A 19,094-nucleotide genomic window follows, 5' to 3' on the forward strand; every position below is an offset into this window, starting at 1 on the left:
CAGTGGAAGGGGCTTTATTTTTTTTTGGATATAATAGGGAAGTGTGTGGTGGTGGTAAAGCAAAGCAGCAGCATTATCTAATGTCCCACTATCTGCTCTGTAAACACATCTTCTGTAACCCAGGGTGGGTTGTTTTTTTCCCCACACAGATACATCCCTGCTATCGTTGATCACACTGGAGGTCTACCCTGCCAGGGGACGTTCTTGCTTCACCAGGTACTAACCGAGGCTAGAAGGGAACAGCTAAAATACCTACCTCCTTTTGTGTGTAGCAAGCAATTGTCTGACTTACTGAATTTTACATCCATTTTATCTTCTACTTTTGTTTTTCTACATATCTGTCTGCATCTCATAGCTCTCGAGTCATTCAACTTTCTGTCTATACCTCTGTCTCTGAGGCTTGGGTCTGTGGTGAACAGGAAATTTTGTCTTCTAAAATCTGCTCTTTCAAGTGCTTAGTTATATAAAAAATATATTTCAAGAGTGGAATCTTCTGGTCAGCAGTGCCAAGTGGGGCTGCAAATGCACCTTTAACTTCTTCGAGGAGCGTCCCTGTTGATGCTCCATCTTAGGTGTTTTGGCGCTGCAACTTGACTGACCAGAAGATTTTACTAGCAGTGGCTTTGACAGCTAACTTGCACATGTGCAGAAGCGCTACACGCGCTAAGCTGCTAATGCGCATGTACGAGATACGGTCACCTCAGTTCCCTCTCTGCCACTGGCAGCGTCAGTCGGAACCCGCAGTGCGCTCTGCAGATTTCTCCTCAGAAAGACAGCTAGTCTTTTTTCTATACTTAGCCTTTTCATTGTATTTTTATTATATCTTTACTATCCTTAAAAAAAAAAAAATCGAGTGACTCCCTCAGATATGGAGACAGGTATGGGCTCCGCAGCCCATGCTTCCCCTCAGGGGACTCCTCTCCTATACCGAGGAGTTTCTTTTCCCTCAGCTTCAGCTCCAGCCCCCTCACATAAGGCTGAGAGAGATTTTTTTCTCTTAATCTTTTTTGCATCATTCTCCCAAGTGGGGGCTCTGTTTTAAATGCTGTTTTCTCCTCACGGGCTGTCAATCACACTGCCAGACTAGCACACTCAGTGCATACATTATCTGGACAATTACAGCACAGTTTTACTGCCATCAGCCAAAATTTGGCAGCTGGGGTCAGGAGAGCCAGAGGGTTTTCAGCTGATCTCCCTCAAATGCTCTCTCAGACCAGCGTCGGGCCCTGGTTACCCCGCTTTCCCGCTATTACTAACACCAATGTCAGTGTTGAATAAGGCAGTTCCCCCTGCCGCAGCTGCGAGCTCTGCTTCTTCTAAACTGAAGAGAGCGCATGTAGCAGCAAATAGGGAATCCCCCTCACATAAGAAAGGGCGATCCCTGAATCCTAAGCCAGCCCCGTCCCCTGCTGGGACTCCAGATAAGCGCTTACTGGGGCAGTGTTCATCCACAGTGCCCTGAGGTCTAAGGATCTGGCCAGTGTGCCTAAACATGCTGACAAGCTCAAGCCTGTCACGGCTGAACAGCATAGGGTTACAATAGCATCATCAGTCCTACTGACACCAAGCAGTGCTGTACACAAGGGCAGCACAGGGACGAGAGCACTGTTACCGCCCCCAGCACCTGAGCCATCCCCATTGCTTGCGAAGAAAGAGCATACACCAGCACAATATTCTTTACCACCCATATCTCCCTTTTGCCCTTATACATCCACAGACGATTCTATGATCTCTTCAGTGCCCGCGACACCTTTGTTTGGCACTGATTCCTCCCCCCATTCAGGGAGTTTTCCATGTTTCCATACCTCTGTTATCTGGTGAGGAGGATCAAGCTTCTATCATGACCTCAACTCCTCTCAGACACTCTACGCTGAGGCCAAATTCCCTCACTCATAACCTCACTCACACTGGCAACCTGTGCATTGGCTACCACCACCTATGCCAATGCCCCCTATATGGCCCCCGGGCACCTTACAGGGCTCAGCAGCAACAGCATCACCATGTTGCTCAGCTTCGCTCCAGGCCTACATCCACTGTGTCCCTTGAGGCCTCAAGGGACCAGACAGACTTGGATCAGCCACTAAGTGATGAGGAATCCAGTTACTTCCTCTCATGCACTTACACAGATATCTCCTCCCTCCCCAGGGGTACGCACTCATGCCTCCGCAAGCCCTATCAGGGACAATTTCCAGGCTTTCCAAGATCTTTTCAAGAGGGTAGCTGAGGTTCTTGAGGTCTTGTTAACCACACTGCTAGAGACCCAGCATAAACTTACGAGCATCCTCCATACCTCTCCTTCCACGAGGCTCACTCTCCCCATGGTCCCCGCTTTCATGGACCCAGCCAAGCAACTTTGGCAAACACCTGCTACCATTCACCCAGTGGGCAAGAAGGCAGATAGGAAATATTACGTGGCTGCTTTGGGTGCTGAGTTTTTATTCTCACATCCCTACCCTAACTCCATAGCAATTAAGGCAGTGCATCAGAGGAGCAAGCAAAACATTGCCAAATCCATCTCTCCTGATAAGGAGTGGAAATGTCTAGACAAAATGGGCAGACGGTCATAGTCCTCAGTGATGCGTAGCTGTAGAGAGGCAAATTACACTGCGATGCTGGCAAAATACACTCCTCGCCTATTTGAGCAAATTGCAGATTTTATTCAATTCCTCCCAGAGGAAAAAATAGAACAAATGAGAGCCTCCTCATAGCCAAAACAGCCCTCCAAGCTGCTTTGGACTCAGCTAACAGTTTCACGAGCGCTTGACATCTCTGTGGTGATGAAAGGCGCCTCCTGGCTCCACCTCTTTGCTTTCCCAAGGGAGGTCCAGACGAAGGTGGAAGACTTTCTGTTTAAGGTCCCAAAGCTCTTTGCTGATGGCACAGATGATTCTTTACATTCCCTGAAAGACTCCAGGGCCACACTTAAAATGCTGGGCATCCAGGCTCCTGCACCAAAACACAAACAAAACAAACCTTATGTTCAGATATACAGACCGTCCGTCCCTCTTTGGTCATTCTCAAAGACAATATGACCCTAGAAAGCGCCAATGTCAAGGGGGAAGGTGACAGCCAGCCGATCAACCCCACTCCATCTCAGTCTCTAACTCTAGGCAAACATTTTGAAGGTCTGGTCAAGAGCAATCAGATTCGTATTCCCTCACCCAAGCGTCCTGTTATCCAACCACAGATTAGCACCGTTTTACCATCAGTGGTGCCTCATTACTCCAGACAAATGGGTTCTGGATGTGATAAAGTTCGGGTACTGCATCCCCTTCCTATCTCCTCCCAAAACCCAACCACTCACCCTATCCCTCTTCAGGGACCCATCTCACGAGACTGTTCTATGTCAAGAGATCGACCACTTGCTCCATATCAGTGCAGTGGAAAAAGTTCCACAACCATATCAAAACCCTGGCTTCTACTCCTGATATTTTCTCAGAGAAGAAGTCAGGGGGCTGAAGACCCATTCTCGATCTCAGAGCTCTCAACAGATACGTCCTGTACCAACGCTTCAAGATGATTACCCTCTCCACCACCACACCCTCCCTCAACAAAGATGGCTGGACATGATGACCTTCTGAGGTCTTTTCCAGCTCTATGGTTCTATGATTCTATGACTGGCTGGCATCTCTCAACCTCCAAGACACCTACTTCCATGTGCCCATACACCTTGCGCAAAACTAGAGCTGCCACACCTCGGCCTGGCCCTCCCTGTCAGCCAGGGAGAGAGCCAGGGCTGCCTACCACCAGAGAGAGGGGAGGTTGGCGAGCGTACCCAGCAGAGAACACAGCCCCCTGGTATCTTTTGTGAAGTTCTTCCTGGTAGGGAGGCTTTAAGTATTGTTCCTCCTTCAAGGCAGTAATACCCATTAATGCAGGGCAAACCAGATGCCTTTTTGTCTCCCCAGCAAATGCTCTACATATAAATCCTTCTCTAAAAGGGGTTGGAAGGTGAGAGGCATGCCATAACCTTTCTTCGTTGGGCTGCTCCATGCAGCCTGCTTCTGATCTGGGCAGAGGTGTCGCTTAGTTTAGAAGGGCCCCTGTAAATTATAAATTCACTGTCTTCCAGACCCCATCCTTGCAAACTGACCCAGATGTAAGTTCAGACAAAAAAATCAGATCTTTGGAGAAAAGGGAGCATTGCTCCTCCCGGGCAAATCCCCATTGGGAGTGCCCAATAAAAAGAGGTCCATTCCTGCTCTAAGGAGACTCTATAGCCTGAGATGGGTACTACTGATATTCTGAGGTTGCACAGTACTGGACTTCAAGCATCATCTCAATTTTTTAGAATTTGAGAGACTGATTTCTGTATTCCCTCAAGGGACATTAAATTTCTAAGAAAGGTACGAGACAAACAGTTCTAGGGATATTTTGAGTGAAATATACTCCCTAGTATATGGGAGAGATCTGGAAAGGCAAGTCTAAGCTGTGCTTTTTCAACTCCACCAGGGAATCCAACGTAGGATTACAGTTACCATTATCCATGAGAGAGGCAGTGAATTGCACTGGAAAGATGTGCGAGAGTTGGTTGTTGGTGAGTATCTCATGGTTGTTCCTTCCATCATCATGAATTATTGAATAGAAGTGGGGTAGTGTCACCTAATAAAAGGGATTCAGAGAAAAAACTCTTGGTTTGAGGCTGCCTGTTAGAGTTCTAGATCTTAAACATCCAGTATAAGAAAAATGCCATTTGGTAATCAGAATTCTTTCTGAGAGTCTTTCAGGTTAGGCTTAATTGGTACTGCATTTCATTTATCTGCAGGTCGTATCCGAAATAAAGCAGAGGTAGATGAAGCTGCTGTGGATGCCATTCTGTCTTTGAATATAATCTCTGCAAAGTATCTGAAATCTTCTCATAGCTCCAACAGGTAGGCAGATGTAAAGTGCGTTTAGGGCTATTTGTAGTCAGTGTGTCTGGGGAGGCTAGAAATGTTCATACTTTATGGAATTCTAAACTTACAGATACAATTAATGACTGAACTGTGAATGTTTAACATTTCCCATCTTGTTAGACCTTCAGATAGTCTAGTGCCCAACATGAATGACCTTTTGATGCTCCAGTTACATTGCTCCTCTCCATTGATATGAACTATGAAGGGAGGAAGAAATAATCATGAGCAGGGCTTGACGATCGCGGTGAAAACCACTTGTCAGGCCCACACCACACATGTGCGAGACCCGCACTGCGCATGCGCAGACCGCCGGTGAACAGAGCGACCGGCTGAAATCTTCTCGCCATGGGCGAGTAGATAAGCGTATTTGTCGAGCCCTGATAATGAGGAAGCGTAAAGGAGCATCAGCATTACACCTGGGAACTGAAAAACTGAAATTAAAACACAGCATAAAAATAAAAGGACAACCCCATGGGTGAAACAGGCAGGCATGCACACCTCTACGTTACATTTGGAACAAGCATACAGTGATTTAACAAAGACTATTGAGTTAAAACATTACTCCTGCTCTCAAACTCAGCTTTAGTCTGTGCTTTTCAGGGTGAGGGAAGCCAGTGTATGCATATGTTACAAATTGGTTCCTTTAATGTACTTGTATATTGTGAAGTCAGAGCAGCCTTTTAAGCAATGTTCCATTGGCACTTTGGTGACCTTCAATATTGATTATGTCTACTGGGGATCTAACTCTCCCCAACAGTTGCTTTGAGTGTTACTTCTCGGGGAAAGAGGTATCCTCACCAAGTGAATACTCTTCATTGTGGAATGGGGCAGTTTTCCAAGGAGGCTTTGTGAGCAGAAGTTGTCTGGGGGTGCAATTAATGAGATTTCATGAAGTTGTATAGTCCTGTGCAGCAGTGTCTTCAGTGAAGGGCTGTGAAGCAGAATTCTGCATCATTGGCTGAACCCCTCCCCTCCAGGACATCTGCAAAGTCACTAAATCTTCCTCTGGTTTCTATCAACTGAAAAATCAGGAGGAAAACACAGATCTGTCTGAAAAATAAGATTCTGCATCAGATTATAGGGCATGGGGTACATGATATGCAACTTGCCTGTCTTCAGTTTTCAATAGTCTAGCTGGACAAAGTAATTCCAGAATGACTCCTGACTTTGTCTCATCACCAATAGCGTCTGGTACTATCCCTTAGTGTCAGTAAATGAGTACTGAATGTTTATAACTATGGTATTTTTGTTATTACCTCCTAATGTCTCATGTCTTGCAAGATGAAAATAAAACTCTTAAATTTAGCTTTTTCTGGGGGAGAAAGGGAGAGTAAACACCTTCTATAAGGGAGAAGGGAAGTGGGGAGAAAAAATTATGACTTGCATGGAGATTTTGTCCCTTGTCTTGTGGAAAATCAGAAGGGTATTCTGGAACAGAAAAATTTCTCTCTGTTGGCTGACATTCCTGCTAGTCTTCACCTTTCCTCTGTAACGTCACTTGGTAGTCAGCCTAGGTGTGGTGTTGTGTTTCTTAAAAACAGACAGCAGTCAGCATGACTATGAATGTGTGGCCTTGGAATGCTTTAGACATGCAGCAGTCAATCAAAAGGAACAGAGCTTCAGTTCTGGAGAGGTGGAGAAGCACATTACAATCATGTAATAGCCTCTGATGGAAGGATACATGAAACCCAGTTGATAGTTCTTGTTTATACATTTTAATGTGATTTAATGTTTAGCATCTTAACATTGATCTATAAGCATAACTGTACTAGGAAGTAGGGTTGTAAAATCCTGGTTAACTAGTTAATCAATTAACCATGGTGGGCATGGGACTGCTTCAGCCCACCAGTTAATCGTAGCCAGTAAGGATCATGCTTACGAGTTAACCATTCACATCCATATTAGGAGGGAATATTGGTGCTTTCTTATGATCGTACTGGATTTGCAGTAGGATGATCACATCATCCCCTTGCTTCTTAATTCCAAATCAGTTGTGATTTCTCTAAAAATCTCTGGAAAACTTCTTAGCAGTGTAATGGGGATGAGTGAAGGCTCTAGTAGCATTTGTGTATAGTTGGGGAGCAAATGGGGACCAGTGCAGCTGTCAGGAGTATGTTTGCTCATTGTCTGCAGACTTGTTTTCTGGTTGCTGTTCTTTGTTTGCTTGTTCTTCTCCTTTATCTGTTGCTTTTCTATTCTGTCTTTTGCTGCACTAACAAAAGCTCTTTCTATGTTTTTACAGGCTCTTTCTTGATAAGGATATGCCTAGGTATTTTCTGTTTGCTTCCTTTTGCACATAAAGGTTCTTGTGGAATAGAATGCTTTATGTTTCACTTGTGTTGCTGCCTTTTCCCTTCTAGCTATTAGTGGTTTAGTCAGCAAACCTCTTGACTCTTCAAGTAGTGGTATATTTTCTCCTCCCTTGTTTGCTGGGAATTTGTCCTTATGTGTTCACGTATTTAACAGTAGGAAGACAAATTTCCTTCATTGTTCAACAGAAACAGCTTACGCTGGTCCTTGCTTTACCCTTTCAAAAGTGTAAACAGAACATAACTCCCCGTTCCCCTTCTCCTCCTTTGTCCTACACCAGATAATCGTGGCCAGCAGTTAAACTATCTCTGACTATTTGTAACATATTTACCACATTGGAAGTCCCAGGACCAGGACAAAATGAAAAGGTTACTGGTTTATTGCCATCAGGTGATGGTTTGGCTTTAGATTTTTAATTTATTGCATCCCAAAATCATAATTGTAATGGCTATTAATTGGCCTTCCTAGGAGCTAAGATGCCAACAACTGAAAGGGTACATGAACTTCTGAGAAGTGCTTCTCTACTTCATGGCCAAGGCATGCTGGCTGAGTAGTGTGGGGGAACTTGCACTGCTGCTGCCTATATTCTACCTGTTTTTTAAACAAAGAAGCACCTAACACTAAAGTTCATTTTAAAATAGAACCTAAGTAAGCGTTGGATTCCTATCTTGGCTCCTACTTTCTTCTTTGCTTTGCCTTGTTCTGTTCTTCCCCTTGATCCCAGGTATCACTTGTAACCTACTCTGTGTTGAAAGCACAAGAGGTTTGCTTAGTTGAGATTTTTGTTTGTCTCTTGACTTGTTTTAGCAAGGTCTGGTTTGAATGAGAGGCTTACATGTATTCATCTCCCCATGAGAACAAATGCAGTAGTGGCTATTAATCTCACTTGGGGATTGCACTGACTTGTTCACCCACATTTTCTCACTTTGCAATGATCACTCCTGTCTCAATGGGTTTTAATAAAGCTGTGAGAAGTGGTCCTATTGAACGGCACAGAAAGTAAAGCGTGCATGAGAGTTTTAGTGCACTTGCCGTCCGTCTCTGGAGACTTACATTTGTGTTCTCAGCCCGAGGAATTGGTGAACTCCGTCACGTCCCAGTTTTTTACTCCCATAACAAATCTTGCATGCACTTGATAGTCCATATTCAGAAGTGGTGCTTGACTCACGTGGAAGAAGGGGCATTGCAGTTGCTGATTGAGTGGCACTTTGTGAATGAAGTTCATGCAGCACTTGCCTGCACTGTGCCCTCTTCCATTAATGCTACATCTGTCAGTCATGAACATTCACCTTTGCTAGACTGAGGTACCCGGGGTCTCTGTTACAGTGTTACAAATCTCAACTGGGGCAAGGCACTGATTGACCATAGCACTGATTACTGCACATTGTTTGACTGCATTAATGTGGATTGCACATTTGGCACCAAAACTTTTTAGATCTCATATGAACCAAGCAGCAGCTCCATGCCAAGCTGAATGCAGTAATGGCCATGTGGCACTTTCAGGTGACAAGACAAGAATTAGAGCAGCAGAATATGGGTAAGGGATCAGTCTGAATTTTCTCTGTCAGACTGTCCAGAGCAGCATGTCCTTTGGCTCAGAAGAGTAGCAGTTCTGCTTTTTGTAACTAATGGGTAAAAGATTCCATCAAAACCGGGATGGAAAAAAGATTAAAATGCAGGGTTCAATTAACACAATTCTCTAAAGGATTAGAAAGCAAGCTGCTTTCTGTCCCTGATCTTTTGTCCTGGTTTTAAAGTGAGGCCCACTTACATAGTAGTGTCACTCAGATCTTCACTTCTCTAGCATTCTGCCCCTGCTTTGGCATGGGGCTCTTCTGTGGCACTGTCTTGCTGGCAGGCGAAGCAGCAATATTTCTCTAAAGATAGAACGTAATGGTGTTTAGCACCACTGACTTGGATTGGCTGATTGTATCATCCTCATGGGCTACTGAGTCACCTTTATGAACTCTGTTAATCTATGTCATACATCTAGGGCAGGGTGGGCAATCATTTTTGCAGGGGGGCCACTTCATGAGTTTTGCTACCTGGTCATGGGCCAGCTTCCCTTCCCCCCCCCCCCCCCCCAAAGGGGGCAGGGCTGGAGCGGAAAGGCCAGGGCCTAGCCTCCCTCCAGAGTTTCCTGGGGGTGGAGGCTTTGACTTAAACACAGAAAAGGGCGCTCAGCTCCTGGGGACCACATCACAGTTACCGGGGGATTGCTGTGGCTATTTAAAGAACTCGGAGCTCTAGCCCCTGTCAGAGTAGTGCCGCGACTGGGAGCCAGGAGCCATTTAAATAGGATTCTGCTGCCTGAGCCACCATCTGGAAATTTGGTGGCATGGGCAGCAGGATATAAATAGAAAATTGGCCAGATGCAGTCTGTGAGCTGGATCTAAGTGTTAGGTGGGTTGGATCTGGCCCCCGGGATGTATCTTGTCCAGCCCTGATCTAGGGAGAGGGAGGATTTCTGGGATGCTAGTTTTAAGACTGGCATTCCTGTGTCTGCCCTGTCTGCTCTCAAGCTGTTTCTCATCCTGCCATTTGTTTGTTTTTCTTTTTGTTCTCTCTCTAGACTTTGTCTCTAGTTTCTTTTCTTATCTTTCTGGAGTAGTTCTGGGTACTAGCACAGGAGTTCTATACAGGTAGAGCTGGCTTACAGAATGGAACTACTAAGTTCATAACGTGTATACCTTTCCTTGCAGACCAGAGTCACAGTTTGGTAATGGGTGTCAATCCTAGTCCATTCTCAGCTACTGATTTGGGCTGAGGAGGGGATCAGGAAAGTGAAATTACAAAAGAGGCCTTTGCAACAGGGGATTTTGAAAGGCTACTGAGTCCACAGCTGCCTTTCTCTCTGCACACCCAGTTGAAAAAGGCTTTCTTCTTTCAGCCTGTAATTGGTCTGTAAAGCTTCACATGAGAGAGAGAGAGAGGCTCAAGTGAGCATGAGAATAGTCTGGGAATAAACATTTGTTTCTCCTTATAGGCTTATGGGAGAAGAACTCCTTCAAGATTTAGACCTGTTTCTGGGTTATTCTGATCACCTGAAGAAGTTATTGTGTTATATTAGTGCTACTGGCTTCTCTCCTCTGTGTTGTCTGGAAATGGGTGACAGGAGAGGGATCATGTGAAGATTACCTGTTGCGTTCCCTCCCTCTGGGGCATCTGGTATTGGCCACTGTCAGCAGACAGGATACCGGGATAGATGGACAATTAGTCGGACCCAGTATGGCTGTTCTTATGTTTGGTTTGAGAGTCTGATTTGCACTGTGGTGGGTACTTATACACCAGCCCCAAAGCATACTTCAAACTAAGGACAATGGTTATAGAAAGAATCCTTCCCTGTATCTTGGAGTCATAGACACTTAGAAAGAATTGAATCCATTTTTAAACTCTGTCCTCTCCACCCAACTCCCGCTTGGTCTTATGGTTCTTTTCTTTCGTTTCTCAATTCAACACCTTCCTCTGGGCCTTAAGCAGAATCTTTATCTTATAACAGGCCAGAACACATTCAACAGATTAATTTAGATGTAGTGTCTTGGACACATTGAAGCTGGTGATTAAGGAAGCCCTGGAGCTGTGTTCAAATGTTAGTGAAGATGGGGCTTTCCTACAGGTGTTCACTGGCTAACCAGCCCTGTTTAATAAAGAACGCATCATAAGGTGGAGTCCAGGAAGAGACACTTGACACTCATTTGTAGTGGAGACCGAGATGCTTTTACTATTAAGCTTTTGTTGTACTTGCTACAGGACTTTCTATCGTTTTGAGGCTGTTTGGGATAGCTCCTTGCATAACTCCCTCCTCCTCAATCGAGTGACACCCTACGGAGAGAAGATCTATATGACCTTGTCTGCATATCTGGAGGTGAGCATTATATGCCCCACTACTTGTGTTCAGGGAGCCGACAGACTTTCTGGGACCCTGGGCAAGGTTTGGTCGGGGTTCTCTGCACTTCTAAAGTGGGGTAGGGCCTTGGGCAGAAGGGGCAGCGATTGGGTCTGCCAGCCCTCAGCATGGCCAGGAGTTGTGACATGCTGTGGCCCTTTCCCCTGGCCCCAGACAGCCCTCGGAGCGGTCCGGAGCATGCTGTGTAGAGTAGTGCTCCAGCGGCAGTTTAAAGCGCCTGGGGCTCTGGCCATGGCCATTCCTGTGAACCCCAGGGCAATTCCTCCCCTCACCCTATTGACAGGCCTGGTGCTTAATACGATGTGCTCACTGCCAGAGGATGCAGATTGAAATCTAGCTAGCAGTATGTTTTTAAAAAACCCTAATGAGTATGGCTCTATTTAATTTGCGATACTGCCCAAATTTAGAATCCCACCGTATTAGGCTTTCCATTGCAGTGATGTCAGCTGGGTGGCTGACTGGGAGTGGGTTTTCCAAATGACTGCAAATAATAAAGGTCCATTATTAGTTTTGTGATTTTTTTTTTTTCCTTATCTTGTCTGCAACCTAGCGCAATTATTTCAGTCATTCCGCAATTCAAGTAGGGTCTTACTGAAGAGTGAACAATGTCACTATGAAGACAGTGAAAATGAATGCTGTGGTATGTATAGATCATCATCATTTGCTTTGTGTCTGACAGCCGTTTGTTTCTTTGTTTTAGCTTGACCACTGCATCCAACCAGCTGTGATTACTAAGGATGTCTGTATGGTCTTCTACTCACGAGATGCCAAGATTTCACCACCACGCTCGCTGCGCAGTCTCTTTGGCAGTGGCTACTCTAAATCCCCGGACTCGTAAGTTTAATAGGCAACTTCAGGTGCTTTTTTTTTTTTTTTAAAGCAGCAGAGTGTATTTCTTCTAGTATATGTTATTATAGGTGTTCCACCATAGGATGTGCATGTGCTTGTGTGCTTTCAACTGGAGATTGTAAAGTGGTTCCATAGAGTGGCCAGCTTTTAATTCAGGAAATCAAGACACTAATCCCCAGAACCTCTCCCACCTCCTGCTCCGCCTCTTCCTTTGGGACCTCACTCACTGCTCTCTCCACTATCCTGCCCTCTGAGCAGGGCTGTAGGGTAGAGGGGTGACTGGGGCAAATGGAGAAAGAGAAAGCCAGGCTCCAGTGGTGAGTAACTGGGCCAAGATGAGGGGGAGAGAGCTGCCCTCAGGGAAGGATGGGGAATCTGATGGTACTTCTCCCCACCTGAACTGTTGCTGAGTGCTCGGCTGCTGCTTCAGGCTCCAACAGCAACTGCTGCTCTTCCTGCCCCTCCCCATGATGGATGCCAGACTGAGTCGAGACAGCACTGTTGATCAAACACTGTCCAGGGTCCCTTTTAGATTGGACATTCTGGTAGAAAACCAGACACCTGGCAGTCTTGGGTCCATGTCGGCGCACACAGCAGCACCTGAAGCTCTCCTATGAAGGTATATAGGGAAGTGTGACCTTGCCCCTGCTCAGTTCCTTCTCAACTGCCTGCTGCTTGAGATGGAGCATTTGGAGACAATATTTTACAGCTTCCCACCTTTTTCATATATAGTGAAATTTCTTATTTAGTTACTTTGTTTTTCTCAATTTAAATCTATTTTTATGTAGTTTCAGCACCATTGCGCTTTCGGGTGGGTTTGGCCCACTGGATTGTGCCTAAGACTCTAGGGTTTAAGCCTTGCCCAACCTGCCAAAAAAATTTTCCTAAAGGTGACAAGCACTGTGACACGTACTGGAAATTGTATTCACTCTGGTCTTGTATTCACTCTGTTTACATTGTTGTGTTGTATGTGATTCTATTATTGTGCTGTGCGCGCGCATGCATGTGCACCTCAGTTCCCTGGGCACTGTAACACTATCTGGATGAGGAGGGAGAGCTGGGCATGACTCACTGTGGAAGTATGAACTTAAAAAACAATCCCTTCCTCCCTTCCTTGGTAATGGTGGCCCGGCTGGGGCTCCGCACTCCCCCACCCCACCCATGGGGGCACAAGGTAGGGGCATGAAGGTAGAGGGAGCATGTGCACTGCCAACAGCCATTCCCCCTTTTCATACTGCAGTAACAGCCATGCTTACTGAAGGGCCGCCTTACTCTGAGGAGTGTTGGGGGTGGGGGACAAAGGAGTGTTGGGTGAGGGTGTGGGCATGGCCTGTAGGAGTCAGAGGTCAAAGGGCATGGGGCCAAAGGGTGTTAGGCACTGGGGAGCAAGGGACTGAGATGGGGCTAGGCAGTCAGGTAACATTGTATTTCTTCTTCAAAAGTGTCCCTGTGGGTGCTCCACCTTCAGGTGCACCAGCGACACTTTGCCCACTAGTCAGAGATTCTTAGTAACAGTGCCCCCCGACTGGCCGTGCACGCAGTGCTCAGGTGCGAGACGCCTGGAATGTGTAATGCGCATGCGCGGCCAGCCAGCTCCTCAGTTCTTCTCTGACTGCCATTGGCTTCAGTTGCAGCTCAGCAGTACCCCTCACATACTCATCTCTCTTTATTTAGATTATTTTTTTTAATCCCTTTCAACTATTTTTGTTGTTGATATTATTCAGCTTTTTTCTTAAAAAAAAAAAAATTCTGTGAGGCAGCATTTTTTGCTGTGTCCCATGGCTCCGCTTTGATAGCGGCTGCTTAGTTTCTGCCTATATTACTCAGGACATGCCTAGGTTTAAAATGTGTTTGGACTGCTGTGTTTAGCAGACCGCTGTTCTCTGTGTCTCCACTGCCTGGGTCACAATCATGATACAGAGCACTGTCAGCATTGCAGGAAATTGACTAAGTGCACAAACAGAGCCAGACAGCTTCAGCTGTGCATTTTATTACAAATGGAGAAAGCATTGAAACCTCCCTTGGACTCTTCCCCAAACTCGCTTCTCAGGTATAGTCCACCAAGGGCAGAGGCAGGTGAAAGGGCTATTTCTGCTACAAGTCCATACACCAAAGGAAAAAATCTCTCTCAGCGAGACCTCACACTTACTCGGGGTCTACATCCTGATGAGGAAATTCACAAACGCAAAGCCTGATACTGCTGCCTTTACACTGTCAAGGAGTTTCAGGGGGTAGCCGAGTTAGTCTGTTACAGGGGAAAAAACAAAAAACAAAACAAAAAAAAAACAGCACGCACATGGTCTGGTAGCACTTTATAGACTAACAAAACATATAGATGGTATCATGAGCTTTTGTGGGCACAGCCCACTCCTTCAGATGACCGGAGTTATGATTAGAGGATGAGGAAACTCGAAATAAATAGGGGAAGGGGAGGAGGGGGAAAGAAAGATGTTCTGTCGCCCACCCCCTATCTCTATGCATAAAGTATCAGGAGAAAGGGTATTAAACCTGAGTAGATAAAGATCAAAGTCAGTGGATGGATAAGGCCGGAAGGATACTATTCAGAAAGTAGTTTCACCGCCCCATATCTTGATTAAGTCCACTCTCTGCCAGACCTCATCCTCCCAGCCTGCACTCACTAGACAGGTCTGAACTTTCCAAAGACAAAGATGACATGGATGTCACAGGGGTGGAGCAATCTTCCCGCTCCCCCCTACCTACATATTCTTCTCCATCCTCGTCAGTGGACGCAATTATGCCCCCATTGCTCATGGATTCAGGGGACTATTTCAACGCCTTTCAAGACCTGTTTAAGAGGGTAACCAACAAACTGGAAATATCCCTCTCCACTCCTCCTGACACACAACACAAGCTAACTCATATTCTTCATGCCTCGGCACAAACTAGGCTCTTAATACCCATGAATAAGGCATTGATGGATCCAGCTAAGCTTCTCTGGAAGACCCTGGTGACATTCCCACCTACATCAAAGAGACTTGATTGGAAATACTATGTCACCTCAAAGAGTGTGGAATTTCTCTTGACTCACTCCTCTCCAAACTGTCTAGTGGTATGGGGGGCTTCTGATTGAAGTGGTAAGGGGCGCTGTATCAGGCGCCCCCCCATAGGTTGCCGCCCAAGGGCGGGGCTGCGCAGGCATTGCATGCCCGGGGGCAGAGCCACGCATGTGTCGCACGCCCTGTACATGTCCATCAGGTGCCGCCCGCACGCTGCCCAGGGCGTAAGAATGGCTCGGGCCAGCCCTGATTCCACAGATACAGCTTCTAGATCTCTGGCATCTTCAGTGGTGATGAGGCACATGGCTTGGCTCCAACTGTCAGAGCACATTCGAGGACCTCCCATTCGAGACATCCCGACTCTTTGCAGACATCACGAATACAACTCGTGAAAGATTTCTGTGACGTAGTGGGGGTACTTGCTGGGCTGTGGTGACCCCTGCTGTCTGGAGCAAGACCCAGCAGGGAAAATCTCGCTAGGCAGAGATAAGGCCAAACTTGTCGAACCAGTGGCCAGACACCCCCCATGGAGAGGAACAAAGGAAGGTGAATGCTGCCCTGGACTGGGGGGCAGGGCTGCAAGGGAATTTAGTTGTTACTGTGGGAGAGCATGGAGGAGACAGCCTAGGGAGAGGAGCTGGAGTTTAGGGGCCCAGTCTCCCCCCAACTCAAGGGGGCCTGAGGCACCCTAGCCCAGTTCTGTGACCAGACTACGTCTGTGCTATGCTGTATCCTGGAGAGGCAATAAACTTCCTCTATTCCACTGGCTGGTGCAGTCTGTTTGTGCCATCTCGGGGTGCAGGAGACGGGGAACCCCCAACACGCCGTCACAATTTCCCAAGTCACACTCCACACACTTCGCATCCAGCCTCCTGCCAGTAGAAGAAAGCAGAATAGACAATTGACATCTAGGTACAAACTGACACCTTTCAACCACACTAGACGATACAACAGATGACATTCAAGACAACTCAGATGTAGACAATCATTGAAGCAACCCGTCGCCCAACAAGCTCCAGCATGTCAGTCATTTTGAAGTCTTGGTCGAGGGTCAGACAGTCCCGATACATCCAGGGCCAGCAATCCAAACCTTCTACCACCTTGGGCTCCAGACTAGCAGCATTCTGTCCTGCCTGGCGATCCATTATGACCAAGAAGTGGTTTCCGAGATCATCAGCATGTGTTACATAATCGCCTTTACCTCCACCCCACCCATCCACAACCACCATTCCCATCCCTCTTCAGGGATCCTTCTCACAAGGCTGTGCTCGTAGAAGAGGCACAACATCTCCTGCATAGGAGGTGCCCTTCGAGTGCAGTTTTTATTCTCACTACTTCCTCATAACCAAGAAATCAGGGGGTTGGAGACTTATACTAGATGTCAGTCGGTACATGCGTTATCGGTGCCTCAAAATGGTGACCCTTGCCACAGACATACCCACCCTCGAGAAAGGAGATTGGCTGTCCACCCTCAAACTTCAGGATGCTTACTTCCACATTGCAATAACTCGTCCCACAGACACTTCCTCAGATTTACAGTAGCGAACCAACATTTCCAGTACAGAGTCCTACCTTTCAGCCTATCTCCTGCCCCAAGGGTATTCTCAAGGTGCTAGCAGTGGTAGCCGCTCACCTCAGAACAACCATTTTTCCCTACCTCGACGATTGCCTCATAAAGGGCCTGTCACCTTACCCATATGCAGCAGGCAGTGTCATTTACCAGGGAATTTTTTGACAGACTTGGGCTATGCATAAACCTGGCAAAGTGTGTCTTGCTGCCAATGCAGACACTGGACTTCATAGGGGCACATCTGGACTGCAAAACAGCCATAGCCTCACTTCCACAACACAGGTTCACAGCAATTCATGATTTGATGCAACTGGCACAGTTCAGCCCCAGTATAACTGCCAGGCAGTGCCTGTGACTTCTCAGCCACATGGCAGCCGCCGCCACCATGGTGCCTTTTTCATGCCTGCGTATGAGACTGATGGAGACCTGGCTCAGGACAGTGTACAGGCCACATGTACACCTGTGAACAAGTCTCTCAACATGCCATGCAGCATAAAAACTTCTCTTACCTGGTGGACACAAGACCAGAATGTATGCAGAGAGGTCCGCTTTCAACGGAACCCCCAATGCTTACAATTACCACAGACTCCTTACTAACAGGTAAGGGGGGCTCATTTGCAGGACCAGGTTGTCCAACTGAGGTGGACACAAGATGAGCAATGCAAACACATCAACTTGGTCAAGCTCAGAACAGTCCGGTATGCATGCTAGCACTTCTCCCAGATAATATGCAACAATACAGTCCGCAATCTGACGGACATGACAATGCACTACATCAACAAACAGGGTGGTGTCCATTCTCGCTAGCTCTCTCGGGAAGCAGTACAGTTATAGGATTGATGCATCCCTCGCCACATTCATCTCATAGCCATATATATCCCAGGCAGAGACAATACGTTAGCAGACTATCTCAGCAGAATCTTCTCCCTCAATCATGAGTGGGAGGTCAACACATTGACCATCAATCATCTGTTCTGCAGATGGAGGTTCCTTATGGTGGACCTTTTTTGCCACACACACAAACTCACGGTGCCCTCACTGTTGCTCCAGAGCGGGATTGGGCCCCAGCTCTCTGGGGCATGCGTTCAACATCAAATGGGATGCGCCTCTATCATCTGCAGTTCTGCCACTTCCTCTTATACAGAGGGTGATTCTCAAAATAAAACTGGACAGAGCCAAAGTGATAGTGCCGTGGTGGCCAGACCCGGTATCCAGCCCTTCTACAGATGGCCAGCCTTACCTCACATTGCTTCCCTCCCTGTTTTGTCACTGCTCACATACCAGAACAGGAAGATTCACCACCCTGCCATAGAGTATCTTCACCTGCACATGTGGCTCCGTGCTGGCTAACCACGACGTAGATCCAGTGTCCTCTAGAAATTCACACTATTCTCATGAACAGCCATAGGCCTTCAACGAGGAAAACGTGTACTGAAAAGTGGCAGCGTTTCACCAGTTCGTGCTCCACTAGACACTGCACCCCCATCAGACTGGAATCCCACTGATATTTACCTACTTATTACATACACCTTCACAATGCAGGTCTATCATTTAGCTCCATCAGGGTCTCCCTTGCACCCATATCTGCATTCCATGGCCCATACAGGACCACTCGGTTTTCACTCATTCAACAGTTTAAGAAATTTCTACAAGGCCTGCACAATACATTCCCACCAACGAAAGAACCAGTCCCAACATGGGACCGTAATCTTGTGCTCAAGGCACTAATGGGCAAACAGTTTGAACCTCTAGCTACGTGCTCCTTTCTCCACCTAGCTATGAAAGTGGCCTTCCTCGTGCTTATTGCTGCTGCACGAAGGGTGGGAGAGTTGGGTGCGCTTATGACCGACCCGCCCTCTATGGTTTTCCACAAGGACAAGGTGGTCCCGACCCATCCTAAATTCCTTCCCAAAGTACTTACCACATTCCATTGAAATGAACCAGTTTATTTACCTGTCTTCTTCCCCAAACCTCATACTGATGTCCAGGAAAGAGTTCTCCATACCCTCGATGTCCGCAGGGCAGTGACCTTTATTTGCAACAAACGCACTCGTTCCACAAAACGCCTCGCTTGTTTGTCTTCTCCATGGAGAGATCTCAGGCACTACCAATCTCTAAACAGAGACTGTCCAAGTGGATCTCAGACTGCATAAAACTGGCTTGTGCCATTTTCAACAAACAGCCTCCTTCGGCCGTAAGTGCCCATTCCATAAGGGCAATGGCTGAGTCCACAGCCTTCCTCCACAGTATCTCCACAGATGAGATCTGCAGAGCAGCCACACGGGCTTCTGCTCACACTTTCACTCGTCACTGCGCCATCCAATTGTATGCAGACACTCACACTCGATTTGGCCACTTAGTACTTTCAGTAGCCGAAACAAGCCTTCCAAAGGTCCCACCTCCTAACACTGATACTGAATGCATTGTTTGTTCCAGACAGTTCACTGCCCCCCACTCCAGACTTTTTCCTAGACCTTCTGAGCCTTTGAGGAGCTCGAGCCTTTAAAAAGGGACCATCCCCTTCTTACAATCTATATCTCCCTCTA

At 46.9% G+C, this 19,094-nt stretch overlaps 1 protein-coding gene across 20 annotated transcripts in view; it reads left to right on the top strand.

The window, feature by feature from the left end:
* KIF1B (kinesin family member 1B) overlaps nucleotides 1-19,094 on the top strand; it is a 167,234-nt gene that overhangs the window by 133,939 nt on the left and 14,201 nt on the right. For all 20 annotated transcript variants that reach the window (XM_075906752.2, XM_075906758.2, XM_075906755.2 and 17 more), the window contains 5 exons: nucleotides 150-216; nucleotides 4,453-4,537; nucleotides 4,766-4,871; nucleotides 10,956-11,070; nucleotides 11,813-11,946. In XM_075906752.2, the coding sequence (XP_075762867.2) occupies nucleotides 150-216; nucleotides 4,453-4,537; nucleotides 4,766-4,871; nucleotides 10,956-11,070; nucleotides 11,813-11,946 (507 nt within the window). The remainder of the gene's footprint in view (nucleotides 1-149; nucleotides 217-4,452; nucleotides 4,538-4,765; nucleotides 4,872-10,955; nucleotides 11,071-11,812; nucleotides 11,947-19,094) is intronic.

Source organism: Pelodiscus sinensis, chromosome 24 (genome assembly GCF_052426305.1).
Source record: "Pelodiscus sinensis isolate ZL-2025 chromosome 24, ASM5242630v1, whole genome shotgun sequence".
Lineage (NCBI taxonomy): Eukaryota > Metazoa > Chordata > Testudines > Trionychidae > Pelodiscus > Pelodiscus sinensis.